Source organism: Fundulus heteroclitus, chromosome 18 (assembly GCF_011125445.2).
Source record: "Fundulus heteroclitus isolate FHET01 chromosome 18, MU-UCD_Fhet_4.1, whole genome shotgun sequence".
Lineage (NCBI taxonomy): Eukaryota > Metazoa > Chordata > Actinopteri > Cyprinodontiformes > Fundulidae > Fundulus > Fundulus heteroclitus.
The window spans coordinates 33,236,762-33,252,795 of record NC_046378.1 but is presented as its reverse complement, the minus strand read 5'-3'; the positions used below and the strand labels follow the sequence as shown (position 1 = coordinate 33,252,795).

The 16,034-nt window shown below is 39.2% G+C and overlaps 1 protein-coding gene across 1 annotated transcript; it reads left to right on the top strand.

Annotated features, from left to right (window-relative positions):
- Window positions 1–12,124: 12,124 nt before the first annotated feature.
- Window positions 12,125–14,784, top strand: lpar6a (lysophosphatidic acid receptor 6a). Its single transcript, XM_012875237.3, has one exon. It carries the CDS (start codon window positions 12,889–12,891, stop codon window positions 13,948–13,950), a length of 1,062 nt encoding a protein of 353 aa, XP_012730691.2. The 5' UTR covers window positions 12,125–12,888; the 3' UTR covers window positions 13,951–14,784.
- The last annotated feature ends 1,250 nt before the right edge of the window (window positions 14,785–16,034 follow it).

Genomic DNA, 16,034 nt, shown 5'->3' with positions numbered 1-16,034 from the left:
AATCACCGATCCAACTACTTCCTTAAGTTGTTTTTTTTTAAATAATTTTGAGTCCTGAAATTCACAGCACTTGTGATTTTGTAACCAAACAAACAGTTGTGTCTATAACAATAATAAATTAAATCTTCTGGCAGATTTCCGTTTCTAACTTTTTAAAATGCTTTGACCCGCAGACGCTGATTTTAGATCTCTCTTTAACAACTATGAAATGATTTATAACAATATTTTTTCTAACCTTCTGCTTTTAATTATTTCTATTTCAAATGTTACTGCTGTTAAAGACAAATTGACCCCACAGCTTTTAAAAAGTCTTTAGTATCTTATATTACGGATTAGCGAGGTTAGCATACTGAAAAAGGCAGTGTCTGTGTGGATTATCTAGAGAACAGAGGTCCTCACATATTTACAAAAGGCTATAAACATTGCCAAATCCATCATAATCCTTGACTGATAGAGACTGGGAGCTCATAAAGATAGAACAGAGAAACTTTGCTGCACTCTCTCGCAGCCTGAATGACCTGCAGACCTGTCTTGACAAGCTGCAGGAAATACAGGTTTCTAACAACTCCTCTGACTTTATTTTTAAACACATCACTGTTGCTGAGAGTAGTTCGTGCCACTCTTCTTCCTATATCAACAGCATCCTGCACAGGAACCTTATATGCATTCATCCCGTGTGGCAATAATTGTAGTGGAGGCTGTATATTTGTATTCCACCTTATTTCTAAGCAGTTTGGTTTTGTGTTTTTACATGTCATCATTGTTTTGACCATGTTTTTTTTTTTTTAAATCGCTGTTTACTCATTTATGCCATCAAAACATGTTGCAATTGCTGTAAAATTGTTAACTAACACTTCGACAGAATGGGAAGGATGTAGTTTTTTTTTGAGATGCAAAAATTTACTTTTAATGTGCTTTGTTTTGTGATCTGTGCAGCTGGAAATGGTGCTTTACTCACCACAAATTCAATGTGTATTGTTGCTGTGTAGATTAAGTTGAATTGCTTTTCATTTTTATTTGGTATGTTTACAAAGTTTTTTTTTTATTATTTATTAACATTATTGGTAATTCATTGCAAGTGTGTTTTTTTTTTTTACAGGAATATCTCCCCTTACAGCACCTTATGATAATACATACTCCTAGTATTATTTCAATAGGCCATTTATATTGTTTTAGAGAAATGTAATGTCAAGAAATATCAATGTTTTGACTTTGTATGTTTAATGCTGTTAACAAGTTCTGACAGTGTTTAGAAGATCAACTTAATCATAATTTTTTTTGTTGTTGTTGTCATTGCAAAGCAACCCATACTGGAATAAGTTTCAGTATCTTTTTTTCCAAAGTAAATATATCTAATGGGTTTATTGAGATCAAATGCACACACCTGTAACAAACCATTATTATATATAAAAAAAAAATCAACACAAATCAGTATCTAAATTAAATTCCCCAAAGCTTTGTTTGCTTAACTCTGTGTTGGATCATTGGCCTATTGAAAAATTCACTATTATTTCATCTTCAGAATCTTATCAAGAATGTCCCAGCACTTTTCTCCGCTACCATTGAAAAGCAGCTCCACACCACAAAGTTCCCACCTTCAGATCTTACTGTTGGTATGGGTTGATGTGCAATGTGTTGCCATTTTTATTCCAGACAGGGTGTACAATGTACAAAAAGCAAAGGTTTCAGTTTTTATCTCATCTGACCAGAATATATTCTCCGGGTGTTTCATCGGCATGCTCACATCGCTGGAGGATTGACTTTCTGTAACATTCTTGCCGCTTTTTAATAAAGGTGACCGTACAGCAGGCCTTTTTTTTCCTGTTCTTCTTTTGTTACTGTTAGCACAAGCTTTCAGGAAACAGGAAAATGCTGTAAATATGTCTTCAAACTTTGTGTCCCTGCCGTGTCTGTTTCTTGTCGGGCACACGTTACACAGACAGTAATATATATAGATTTTTATAAATATGGGTAACATTATCTCTTAATGCATGCTTTCAACTATGAATAAACTATCAGGGCAGAGAGAGGTTTTTTGCTTTGCAGTACAGTTTGTGGTGCAAATTTTCCTCTATGTATGAGTTGGATGGAAAACTCTAGTTTGCATCTATTTTGTACATGTAAAACATGTGCAAGTGGGCTATGTGTTAATGCATTATTGCCCAAGTGCAATACTATGAAAGGGGCAAATACACCTTGCCACATTTACAAAAAAAAGATAGAATGCACAAGTGTACACATTTGAGAACCTTTAACTGTATACTCTTGAAAAGCAACGTTTTTATCCGATTCAACATGCTTTTTATTCAACAATGGAGTCTTGCGCAGTCGACACACAGCCGCGGCTACAAATGCCTTTCCTTTTTGTTCTCTGGAAACAGCTGTTTTGGCTGACAGGCATCTGCTAAATCTCTATGTAAGGGGGTTCTTGGCTGCAGGAAAACGCTTCTGATAATTTTTTTATTTCACTCTTCTATCAGAATTCCTGCGAGCAGCACCTGGCTATGGCTGGTTTAAGGAGCGACGATGTTCTTTTCACTTGTAGACTACAGCATGCTCGCTGGAGCATTCAGACATTTAGAAATACATCTGTAACCAATTACCGTACAAGCATGTTTTGCAACAAAAGGATTTCAACATTTTTGGAGAACTGTTTGCTTTTACCCATCATGTAATGCGTCTTGTGTAATACCTTGGTATTTAGCACTGGACCAGCTGGTATGAATTTGCATTGATAGGGAGCATGCTTGTGTTGTAAATATTGACAGTTTTTTAGAATTTTTCATGGCTCTCTCCATCTTTTGAACCTCCATTTACATTATCAAATTCATATACCAATTTTAAATGTTTGAATTCTTTTCATTTACGGACATGGTTTAATGTCAATAGTGGAACAGAGATAAGAGATGAGCAGAATCAACAGGAGTAAACAGAAACCAACAGAACGAACCGACAGGGAAGGACAGAATGCAGGGAGCTTAAATAGGGAGGATAACAGGTGTGGTGAGTTCTGGCTTGATTAGTTGCTGACAGGTGTAGATGATTACTGAGGAGGAGAGGAGACATGGGTGTATGGAGGGTGAAAAGTGTCCTGAATATGTGCATGGTGCAGCAGACCCAACTGCACCATGACAGTTGTCGTAATCAATGCAACTTGGTATTGTCTTTATGTGCCTCTAAAGGTTCAGGCCTGATTGGTTGTTCCTTAACTGAAATAAATATGGTACAAACACACGTTGATTTGTTCTATGCATCTACCCAATGCTTCCTAGGCATCTGGTGACATTGTAATGCAGACCTGTGTGTCATCTGCATAGTTATGGTAACTTATCTTGTTGTGTATTATATCTGAGCTAGTGGGAGCATCAAGATGGAGCCTTGAGGAACCCTGAATTGTATTTTGGTCAACTCCAATGTAAATTTATCTATTGAAACAAAGAAGTCCCTGTCCTTTTAGCACAACTTAGTTATAAATATATAAAACTACTCTACAGCTACTCAGCATATCAGACAACAATAAGGAAGTGCTGTCAAAAGCTGCCCAACGGTAACTGGCTCTCTGCCTCAGTGAAATAACCAGCTCTTTATTCTAGTGGTCTTGAATAGTTTTCTTTATGAAACTTTATGTACTCCTTGAACTTTTACACATTTAGTCAGATTACAATAACAAACCTGAATGTATATTATTGGAATTATGTGTGATTTAAAAAAAAAAAAACACAAGGCATAATTGATAAGAAAATACAAACAGATGAAAATCTGAAAATGTGTCCTGCATATGTATTTAGTTCCCTTTACTCGTATATGATTAAATAAAATCCAGTGCAACAAATTGCTTTTAACCTGCACCTAATTAAAGAATAGTCTGTTGTATGTATTTATGTACCATATGTGCATAGCTGTTCTGTGAAGACCTTTTTTTTTTTATAGGGAACCTTACTAAACAAATCGCATGACGAAGAATGAGAAATCCGAAAAAGAGTAATAATAATAATAATAATACATTTTATTTAACAACGCCTTTCTAGACACTCAAGGTCACTTTACAGAAAATAAAAATGAAAATACAAAAATACAAATACAGGAACATAAAAACAGAGTAAACAAACCTAAACTGACATGATGATCATATAAAACATCAATAAAAGAAAAAGCCAAAAGTTAACACTGGAGGAGCTACAGAGATCTATTGCTCAGGTGGGAGATTCTTTTTTTTTTTCTTTTCTTTTTTTTGCTACCGTAACTGTATGGCATGAAGAAAACCACTCCAAAAAATAATGTCATTGGAAGTCCCAATGTGCGCTTTGCAACAGGGCACAAAGAGGACACAGCGAGCATTTGGAGGAAGGTGCTTTGGTGTGTTGAAGGATTGCATTTGACCATTTTGGTCTACATGGTCAACAAACCTGAATGTATATTATTGGAATTATGTGTGATTCCACACATATGACATGCAGCAAAAAACCACCACTTCCTATCAGTCTAAACATAACATCCCCACCATAAAAACGGAAGATGGTTGAAGCTAAATACATCACAATCTGGAAAGAAAACATGTTGGAGATGGCTAAGGTTTTATTTTTGATAATGACAGCAGGAAAGATTACGCGTGGGACAGCTCCTCTAACTCCTCCACAACCGTTTTAACGGACCATCCTCAGACAGGCATGCAGCATTTTAACAGATCCAGTCATGTTCTGCACTTTGAGTGAGTCTCGCTAAACTCAGGACAAAGGTACAGAGTTCTTCTCTGTAATGCTTCTGTTATCAGTTAAAGTTATTAATGAACACAGAGCATGAGATGAACACGTCTGGAGGAATGCAAAGCTACCCAGATAACTTATTCCTGGCAGAACCAGTTAAGTCCTTCAACAAAGTATGTAGAGGTTGGATGAGCATATTTTCCTTTTTTTTATGGTTGTAAGGGTTCCTTCTAGGTTTTTCTAATCATGGGAACACAGTACTGTTTTAAGGAATTTAGCTATTCATTGTGTTTTTTTATATACTTACAATAACACCTGGTTAGTAATGTGCTTTTTAATCAATTGGTGCTTTTTTTTGGAATTATGATTTTATTAAATTGTTGATGTATGTATTATCTCTGTGCAGTGTTACTCCTCTGTCCATGGCAAATTTCTCCCAAGGGAGACAAATAAAATACATTGACTTTGGAGACAGAATAAGACTTCAGGGACAGATGTTCACTTTGCAGCAGGACCATTACCTGTAACAGACAGAAAGAGCTACACACGGATGCTACAGCATGTGTTAAAATAGTGCTGAATCTCATTGAGACTGTCTGGCAAGGCTTGAAAGCTGATGTTCACAGACACTCCATCTTATCAGACTAAATTTGAGCTATTTTGGACAGACAAATGGGCAAAATAGACTTGCAGCAAGAGGTTGTTCTGAAAAGTATTCAAAACGATGTCTCATTTTCCTTCCTCTTCACAATTATTCAATTCAATTCAATTCAATTTTATTTATATAGCGCCAAATCATGAAACATGTCATCTCAAGGCACTTTACAAAGTCAAGTTCAATCATATTATACAGATTGGGTCAGATTATACAGATTGGTCAAAAATGTCCTATATAAGGAAACCAGTTGATTGCATCAAAGTCCCGACAAGCAGCATTCACTCCTGGGGAACCATAGAGCCACAGGAAGAGTCATCTGCATTGTACATGGCTTTGCTGCAATCCCTCATACTGAGCAAGCATGAAGCGACAGTGGGAAGAAAAACCACCCTTTAACGGGATTATATATTATATACTTCTTTGTTTGTTTTTAATCACAAACAAATCACTAAAATATACTGAAGCTTTAGGCTTCAACATGGCAGGTTAATTGTTGTGAACAAGCGTTTTTTTTTTTTTTTGGTGGGGGGACTGTGTGTGCTGGTAATTTATTTATAGAGGTTTTAATGAGTGCGTGCAGTGTAGGAAAACAATGTTCTGTATTTCATAGACAAACTTGTACCTAAATAAGTTAGCATAGAGTTGCATGTTTACAACTATTTCACCTCATGCTCTCATTGTGGCCTCCAGTGTGGTTTGCTCTTTTGTTCTATATTCAACAACAGTATGTCTCCTTCAAATGTCACTTATCATACCGTCAAGAACTTTTCCATGGTGGTCCTTTTAGACTTAGACTTACACTTAGACTTAGACAACTTTATTGTCATTTTGTATGTACAGAGTGCATACAGAACGAAATTTCGTTGCATACAGCTTACGACAGTGTAATGGGATTGCAGGTGGAATAGCACCTTTTTGTAACGTGGAATCCTGCAAAGAACTTGAAGAAGACTCTCCTACAGAAAAGGTTAACCCTTTTAACAGCATGTGGATTATTTTGTTGTCGAGACAGACTCAGTTTGTAATTGGCATGCCCTTTTTATGCTTAGTTAAAAATAGATGTGAAAACATTCTCCTCTCACCTGCCCGTGGACAACATCTATAAACATCAAAATAGATCAATTTTATTGCAGACACATAGTCAATGACTTAAAAAGGAACCCAGTAACAACAAAAAAATATACATAAGACAATAAAATGAACAAAAGTACAAATAAGAACAATGTGCCCTCTGTGCCAACACTTCATTTCATGTTTGCACGACGCCGCAAACTGTGACTCATTTCTATCACCACTTCTTACAGAAGCCACATTGGCCTTGAGGTTTTTCTTGAAAGCCTGAAGAAGAGTAATGGGAGACGTGTGACGTCTGTGTGTGGGCAATTTTTTTTTTTGATGATGGAATGACCCAGATGTTTTTTTTTCTTTTTGTTTTGATTTAGATAAAACCATGCTGGGGAAAAACAACATTTCCAGGGACGTACATTGGCTCTTTATGGGAAAGTGTCAAAACCCACTATGACACAGTTTTTCATACAAGATGAAGATAAAGATAATGTATGTTGGAATTCCGACTCATTGTCCTATCGCTCATCTGTCTGATGCAAGCTGATGCAAGCACAAAAGATTCTCGTGTGAAACAGAAAAAAAATCACCATAAAATCTCTTCAGTTGGTGCTATGTTATTCTTATCCTTTACCAAAAACTCTTTTGTCTTAAATGATGTGAAGTTTGTCGCTGGCTTACTTTCTGTTTTATAAAGTGTCCGCTAAAAGTGGGGCCAAGTGTTAGCTCTCTTCCACACATTTATGAAACTTCTCTTTTTAGAATGAACTGAAAGTTCTTTGCATCACAAGGAGGCCATAGTGCTCTAACTTAAAATTAGACCAGAGTGAAACTGCTCTATCGCAGCCACTGACCATGCACTCTTCTGTATACTAATGATATGCTATAGTCAAATGTCAGAGGTTTGCATGACAGTTGGAGGTCGACCTAAACTGGGTCACCTCCAGAGCAGCTCATACACAGAAGCTAAAAAACAAATCTGTCGCAATGTCCCAGTCAAAGTCCAGACCTCAATTGCAATTGCTTGAAGGAGCCTTCAGAGAGCTGTGAATAAATCGATGTTTACAGATCAAATGAAACAATTTGATCCAGTGAATGAAGGTGTGCTCATTAGTGAGTTAAATGTAGAGTTAATGATTTTTCTGGAAATGTTCACAAGTCCCTCTTTGAAAAACTGCGCATGTGCAAGAGACCATCTTACCTGCTCTTCGGCTCCTCAGGGGAAACTCCCAAATCCATCCTGGTCTTAATTCGTTCTACTTCCTCTTTTTCTCATAAACATGAACACAGTATGCTTCTTGAGACTCTCAGCCATGTTGAAAGTATATGGTGAGAGAGGTGGAGCTACAATGAATGGCTAACACCCAAGCTTACCGCTAAGCTAACCGGATACATAAACACTAGAAGTAAGCATACGCAGCCAGCAAGCAGAAATGAACAAGGAACAAGCATACACGTGAATGCCTCAGAATGATTGACATGTGGGACAACTACGGTAACAGATAAGACAAAGGGGGTGAGAGCAGGAGCAAAACTCAATCTCTGCTCTTAAGACCGAATGGCAGGGATTGGTTAGAGAGTTTACAGGCCTGAACTCCCCACAGAGACTGATTTTTTTACCTCCTTTTTCTGAATACATAATGTATTGACTACTTTCAGGATGGAAGGAGCATTTTACCCAGTATAACAAAAAGTGTTTCGGAATAGGATTACCAACATAGCTTTAATGCCCCTTTTCTTTTCAATGGTGACACATTGATTCAATCCGGTACGGGTCGGCTTGACTCACTTCTATGCTGGTGGTTTCCATTACGACTGAGCGCCACGCCAATGTGGGCGTGATCGACAGCAAGACGCCACCGAGAGTCACCACATAATGTTGGTGCTAATGGAAAAGGGGCATTAGTGAATGTGACTGGGTGAATGTGGCTCTAATGTACAGCACTTTGAGTTGTATTATTATTGTTATGCAGAGTCAGTTCAATTACCATTGGCCTCTTGCTGGTTCTCCGGCCAATGCTCTTCCAAGCTGGCCCGATAATGGCAGTGGACAGTCATGCTGTAGTAGGTTTGCAGTTGTGTCTTACGCTTTCCATTTCCTGATGATGGATTGAACAGTGCTTGGTGAGATGTTCAAACTTTGGCCTTTGTTTTGTTTTGTCAGCCATGCTTTTGAACTTTTGCTGACCTGCCTGGTGTGATCCTTTTGTAATGCTGTTTTTTTCACTAGTGTTCCCAAACAAAGCTCTGCTACCTTCCCCACAAAAACTGTTTCTATACAAATGACAAATGAGACAAAGAGGGACTTTATTTTCTAAGCAGATGACCTATGAAGGTAATTCATTGCACTGGATTTTAATTAGGACGAATCAGGGTAAAGAGGGCCGAATACGAACGAACACAACTATCTTCAGATTGTAATTCTCCAAAAAAAAAAGAAAGCAATTTTTCTTACGCTTTACAAGTTGTGCTGGTCTATCGCATAAAATTCAAATAAAATCCACAGAGGCGTGCGGTTGTTGTGACAAAATGTGAAAAGGTTCAAGGTGTGTGAATACTTTTGCAAGGCAGTTTGAGGCTTACGTTGTGGTATTGATGCTTTTACTTAAAAAAAAAATACTTCCACATGACAGCAGTTGTAAGTTTCATAATGTATACAGCAGTGCTGCTTAATCACTGCCTGGTCAGCTTGTGTTTCTGTTGCAGTTTCTTTTTGTTGTATTTTATTTTTATTTTTTTTGTGGTTTAAGTAGTGATTTGTGGCCCCTTGAAATCATCACGTTCGAAAATGCCGTCTGACCACATTTCTGGCTCCTCCTCATGATCATCACACAACCGCATCATGACTCGGGTGATGGGTGGGGGGTTGTGAGACAGTTTCCTTCCATTGTGAGAGATTTAACAGTCCAGGGATTTCAGGCCCCTTGTTTTTGTTTAGAGACCGCATAGTTGCATGTGAAGAGCGTGTTTTTTATGTGCTGGATGGAAGTATTTTGTAAGTAAGAGACAATGGTACAGAACATTTGGCTGTAAGGCCTTGATGGTGTTTGTTTTGCAGCAGAGTGACAAAGAAAAGGCATTCTGGCCATAAATCACACCGTGTCTGTTTGTCTCTTTGATTCCCTATGAGATTTTCCTTCATTTGTTTGACTGTTGTTTGTAGCTATGAAGTCGTGTTTGTATTAGCCACGATCCTAATCGCTAGAGTCAGGAAAATATCGCTGTTACCGACAACAAACAGCTGAACTTAGCCTACATTTGCAATATCTCATTCCAGTACAAAGAGAGGATTTGACAGCAAAACACCCATTGCATCATGTGTTTACAGAACCAAGCGTGGTTTCTGTTTGACAGAAGAACAATAGCCTGGCGAATCTACATTCACATTTGTAGTTTTCAGTCCCTAACAGAGAAAGGGTCAATTCGGGGAAGCAGAAATTTCTGTCAAGTAGTCTCATTAATTAAAAACAACATTCCTCCTTTCTGGGCTGCTTAACTAACGACTGATGACCTCAAAGTCTTTACCAGCTGCCAAGAAGACTTTCTACGAACGGAAACCTTGAATGCAACTTTTGAAATCTGTTTGAAAAAGCTGTGGGCAGCCACTATTAGGCTGAACAGAGAGGGCCTTCTGCGTCTCTCTCTCTGTCTCATCCCGCATGTTCCCAGGAAAACAGAAAGCTGTTCTCCTTTGGCAGAGCCGCGGCCCACACAGGCCGTAAAAACTACCCCCATCAGACCTGCGGAGGCAGTCACCTCAGGCACTTCCAGTGTTTTCAGAGACCTTCTGACGGTCTGTTGACCTTCCGTCCTTATCAGGGGCTTAACTGATTCTATCAGCCTCTGTCACGCTGCATGGCCTGCACACTACGTATGTTTACATGCGTTAGCAGAAGAAAGGATTCTAACATTACGTGTGAAAGTAGAAGCGCAACAGAGTAAATGTCAAAAGCGCTCATTAAAGACGTTGAAATGCAAATAAATCAGTGGTTTCGAAAGTCCGGATACCGGATACTTGTACGATTTATCTGTCTAAAGTTATTATTTTTTTATTTTTTTATTTTTTTTTTTTTCATCCTGCTGCACCATTTTGTGATAACGTGTCAAATAATTGAAAATCCTCGGCTTAAATCACATACAAAAGAGGAACAAGGGCGGACGTCAGAACATAACTGACGCGGAACAGCAGTTGAACAGCAACCGTTAAAAAAAAAAAAAACAGGGTCTAGAAAAGTGTACACATCCAAGTTATTTCAGCAGTTTTTCTAAATGTAACGCGATACATATCAAGCACAATTCGACATCAAAGAAACGGAAACAGCCCTAGTGATAAGCGCTTAGTCTTGATTCTATGATTTTCCCACATATTGAGTTGACTGTATTTGCCTGCTAACGTGCAAAATGTTAGCAGGCAAACGTCCAAATCTACCAGACTGTGAGAACATCTGTTGTCCACAGCGACCCCACAGATTTGCTGAACAATTTAGATCTGGACTCCAGATCCAAAAATTCCTCTCATGAAAACATTGTTTTGTTTATTTGGATATATGCTTGGGCTCAGAAATTAAACCTTGTCTCACCTTAAAGCACAGACCAGAACGTTTGCACTGGTATTCAAAACTATTCATAAAGAGCTCACTTGCACCACCTGATCAAAAACCCTAATCTAAAGTAAAGGAATCCTAAAACATGAGGCTGCCACGGCCATGTTTTACTGAGTATGGTGATTTTGGTATGGTTTGTGTGCCAAACATCCCTTTTGGAATAATGAGCCAAAGGTTCAGCTTTGGTTTAATCAGACCATGAAAATGCTTTAGACCAGCGGGGTCCAAACATTTCAGCCTTTGGTTCAAAACTGTTGAATCGAAAGCACTCGGGGGCCAAAAAATAAATAAAATAAAAATAAACATTGCCAAAAATATTGTGATTTTCTTTTAACCTGCCCAAAAAGATATCATCATTCATTTTTAAAAAAACATATTAAACTGTATTTAGCCCATTTTCATAAATGAATTCCAATCAGATTTCAAAGTCTGCTGTGGAGTAAAAGTTGCCCTATTTACTATTAAATTAAAGAGAATGTAAAACGTGTGCTTATGAAAAGACAAATGTTTTGTGTTGTGCCGAAAATTCAAGTAAACATTGAATTGGAAGATTTTCACATGTCTATAATCATCAAAATCATCAGAAATGGCCCCCAGGCCACACTTTGGACATCCCCGGTTTAGACAGAGGCAACATTGCATTAGAATCTAGTTGACGGTTTATAGCGAGACTTGAAAATTGAAATTTCCCAAACCTCTAAATCTGATCCGATTGAGCTTGAGGGGTAAAGCTGGCAGCAAAAGAGGAATCCACAAAGCACCGACCCTTGGAGCTGACTGCAAATGCACGCCTCAGTTTTTTTCTTTAAATGCTGAAAGCCAACCTGCGAACCGCTTTATGTCGCAGTGCTACTTTGCATTGCTCTGTCACATAAAGATCCCCACCCCTACAAATTACATTGAAGTTTTGTGGTTATAATCTGACGAAATGGGGAAAAGTTCAAGAGGTCTGACTACTTTATCACGCTACTGCCTCCAACTGAAAGGCACTTCAGTAAATTCCCTGTGAGTGCAGTGTTGCTCCTTGCTGCTCGTGACTGATTCTTTAACCAACAGACAAAGGGAGTAGGAGGAGCGCCGTGCAGCCAATGGGAGGGACCGGCCCAACTGCTCTCCTCATCTAAAAGTACACAAACTGTCTGCGACACCCGGGCACAAAGCAGAAGTGGAAATCCTGAGCGAGATGAGAGAAAGCCTGCGAGGCTTGTCGGAGGAAGAGCTCGAGACACGAGTCTGCTAAGAGGAAGAAGGGGAGAAAAGAGGGAACAGAACATCCAGTCAGAAAAACAAAGACGTCTGCTGTGTTTCAAAGACTTCAGCTCTGCTGTTTGGGGGGAGAAGAGACTGCAGGGTGCTCCATGATGTGGACTTTGTCAGGCATGTGGATCTTGTGACAACTTTGCTCCTTTGGAGGTGAGACAATCCAAAAAAACTGAGCCCTGAGTTTGGACAACGGGACAGGATCTAGTTATAAGGACAGTCGTCTGAAGGATGCATTTGAATGAGGATAACCCAACACCTTACGCTCACAATGGACTACATGGGTGAGAAGGATTTGTGTTCGACTGGTATATCAGAGTGAGCAAAAGTGAGTGCATCTGGTGGGCTGAAGCCTGGGAAGAGAGACCGAGCAGGGGGAGGGGGAGAAGCTCCAGCCTGAGTCTCTGTCCTCTCTGGGGAGGAATCTTTTCAGCACCGATCAGCCCACAGAAGTAAGTACACGAGGGTGAGGAAAGCTAATCAACTTTGCAATGTCCCATCCGGAGGACCCTTTAGTGCCGATGGCCTGACTGCGCCTCCTCGGTGTCGGACGGCTCTGGGTTTTGTTCTTTTCCTCCATGGACAGTCGCTTTGGCTCATGATGAATAACACCACCGACGCGCAGGACAATTCCAGCTGCATCAAGAATGACATGTTCAAGTACCCCCTGTACAGCACGGTCTTCAGCATTGTGTTTGTCGTCGGACTCATCACCAACGTGGTGGCCCTTTACATATTCACGTGCTCCCTGAAGCTGAGGAACGAGACCACCACGTACATGATGAACCTGGTGGCGTCCGACCTGCTGTTCGTCTTCACGCTGCCGCTGAGGGTCTTCTACTTCATCAACAAGAACTGGCCCTTCGGGGGCACCCTCTGCCAGATCTCCGTCTCGCTCTTCTACACCAACATGTACGGCAGCATGCTCTTCCTCACGTGCATCAGCGTGGACCGCTTCCTGGCCATCGTGCACCCTTTTCGCTCCAAGACGCTCAGGACCAAGCGCAACGCCAGGATAGTGTGCGCTGCCGTGTGGGTGCTGGTGCTCTCCGGGAGCCTCCCCACCGGGTTCCTGCTGAACAGCACCACAAAGGACTCGCATGGCAGCAACACGTTCTGCTTCGAGAACTTCTCATCCAAGACGTGGAAATCCCACCTGTCCAAAGTGGTGATCTTTATAGAGACAGTAGGCTTCCTCATCCCTCTGCTGCTTAACGTCTGTTGCTCCATCATGGTGTTGCAGACACTGCGGCGCCCGCAGACCATCAGTCGCGGCGGAAAGGTGAACAAAAAAAAGATCCTGCGGATGATAATCGTGCACCTGTCCATTTTTTGCTTCTGCTTCATCCCCTATAACGTCAACTTGGTGTTTTACGCCCTGGTCCGCACGAACAACCTGACGGGCTGCTTTGTCGAGTCGGTGGTGCGAACGATCTACCCGATAGCGCTTTGCATCGCCGTGTCCAACTGCTGCTTTGATCCCATCGTGTACTACTTCACCTCAGAGACCATCCAGAACTCCATCAAGAGGAAGTCTCAGGCCTCCCGTTCGTTCGACGTCAAGTTCTCTGAGGCCCTGCAGTCGGAGAGCGGCTCCACTTTGCAGTGCAGCCTCAGGAACCTGAAAGCTAAGGTCTTCCACAACGAGTCTTCCGTGTGAAAGTTTTCAAATAGTTTTCTCTGGAACGCTTTTCCTATTTTGGACTTCATCTCAGGGCAAAAGCTTTAAACTGTGGAATTTAACAGCGTCTGCTTTGCTGCTTCACCACTTGACCCTCTGCTCACATGCGAGGCTTTGTTACGACTACTTACACATTGCTGTTTCCTGTGGATTATGCTGTAACAGTGTTTAACACGGTTACTCAGCCCGGTGATGCATTAAGGGAATATGATCACTGGAGTGCAGTACAGTTCTAACTTTAACATATTAATGTATCTGTATATATGTATAGTGAGTTGTGGTGCTAACTGTAGGCCATTATATATTAAGTTAACATAAAGATATTCCATGTACAGGACTTTTTGTTTGTTTGGTATTAAAAGTCATTCTGTAATTCACTTTTGTGAATGTGTCATTTATTTTTTTATGTAATGGTGAATTACAGAATGTAAGGGTGACTCTTTGTTAATGATGTTGTTCTGAGAACATTTCATTGTAGTCTCATTACTGAATCTTAAATGCACTGAAAGACTTCCTCCCGCTGCACTCACCCCGTTGTAATCAATAAAAGCCATGTGCTGACTAATGCAAAAAAGAAAAATCTGCACCTTGAAAGTTTTTGTTTTAAATTTGAAAAAAAAGGGGGTTTGTGTCGCTTATGGCACTGACGTGAATGTTTAGACTGAATTTGATAATATTGGGAAATCCTTTAAATTGTATCTTGGATTAACATTTTTATCATACCGGCGCCACTCCTCTGCTTCTAGTTTTGAACTAAATGGGGGAGCTTGTAGTAATATAAACTGAATAAAAGTGTGACTGTGAATAATTTAACCCTAAATGTTTAATTGTCGATACACATAATTCTTAGATGTCTTCCTCTCTAACCGTATAACGTTAAACGTCTCATTTTTGCTACACATGCTTGGTATTTTCTTGGTATATACTATTTGGCTCCATGCACCTACTAGAAAGCATTTTTTAAATTGTAATTTAAATTCTCTTTTAAATAGTTACAAGAACTAAATTAAGAAGTGAAATTCAACTGAAGATATTTGTAAATGCATCATTTGTGATACATTTTGTTGGTCAGTGCATCCATTTAGTTTTTATTTCTTCTATCTTTTAAAGTGTACAAACTATATATTGATAAGGAAAACACAACAGACGTCTGACCGTCAATTATAATTTGCAGAGACTGAGAAATCCAAGTGATATTTAATTTTTTTTATTTTTTAGAAGCACTCAAAAACTAAGGGGCTTTTTTAAAATTTCATCTGCAAGAAAAAATATTCAGATAAACCTATATTTTTCAACTTTAATGTTTTTGGATGCTTCAAAAAACGTTTTTTTAGACAGTCTTTTTTAAACAGTGATGCAAAGACCCCTAAAATAACCTTAAAAACAACTGATACATACAGTTTCACCACAGATTTTCTTTAACAAGCAATATTATAAGTTATTATATGTTGTATAACTGTAATTAGACAATCACTTTTAAAATAATTAGTCAGATATTTTATTTCTAAATGAGGTGAAGAAGTGGAAACTTAATGTTATACTTTTTCATAATATAAATGATGTTACCTCTATAACAGCAGACACATAATTTTTCATATACAGATTTCTGAGTCCTCCATAATGGAGTTATTTTGTCCCTCAAAAAATGGCATATCAAATCCAATACTTCTCTTTTTTTAAAACAAGTCCCACAAGTCATGCAGCAAATACTTGCTGAAAATCATTTTACGGTCATTTACAAACGCTGATGTGCAAAAAGCCGTACCCATCATCTGCTGAAAGAATCCGGTGTGTTTTGTGGCTGCATACATAAGGGGGTTTTCTGCTTGTTGTTTTGGTAGATTTCTGATTTGTTTACCGTCTGCATCCTTTTGGTTTGGAAACATGATAACAACATGACCATAGATGCCTAAAATATCAATTCTGAAACAAAAATTTGAGAAATCGAGGTGATGTTTCCAAAATGTACCCAGAATCTTCTGATTATTTTATGTTATACATGCTCTACAGGGTTGAGAGCTGAGCAATTGTTTTTTTAAAATGGTATCCTGCGTGAGGTAAAG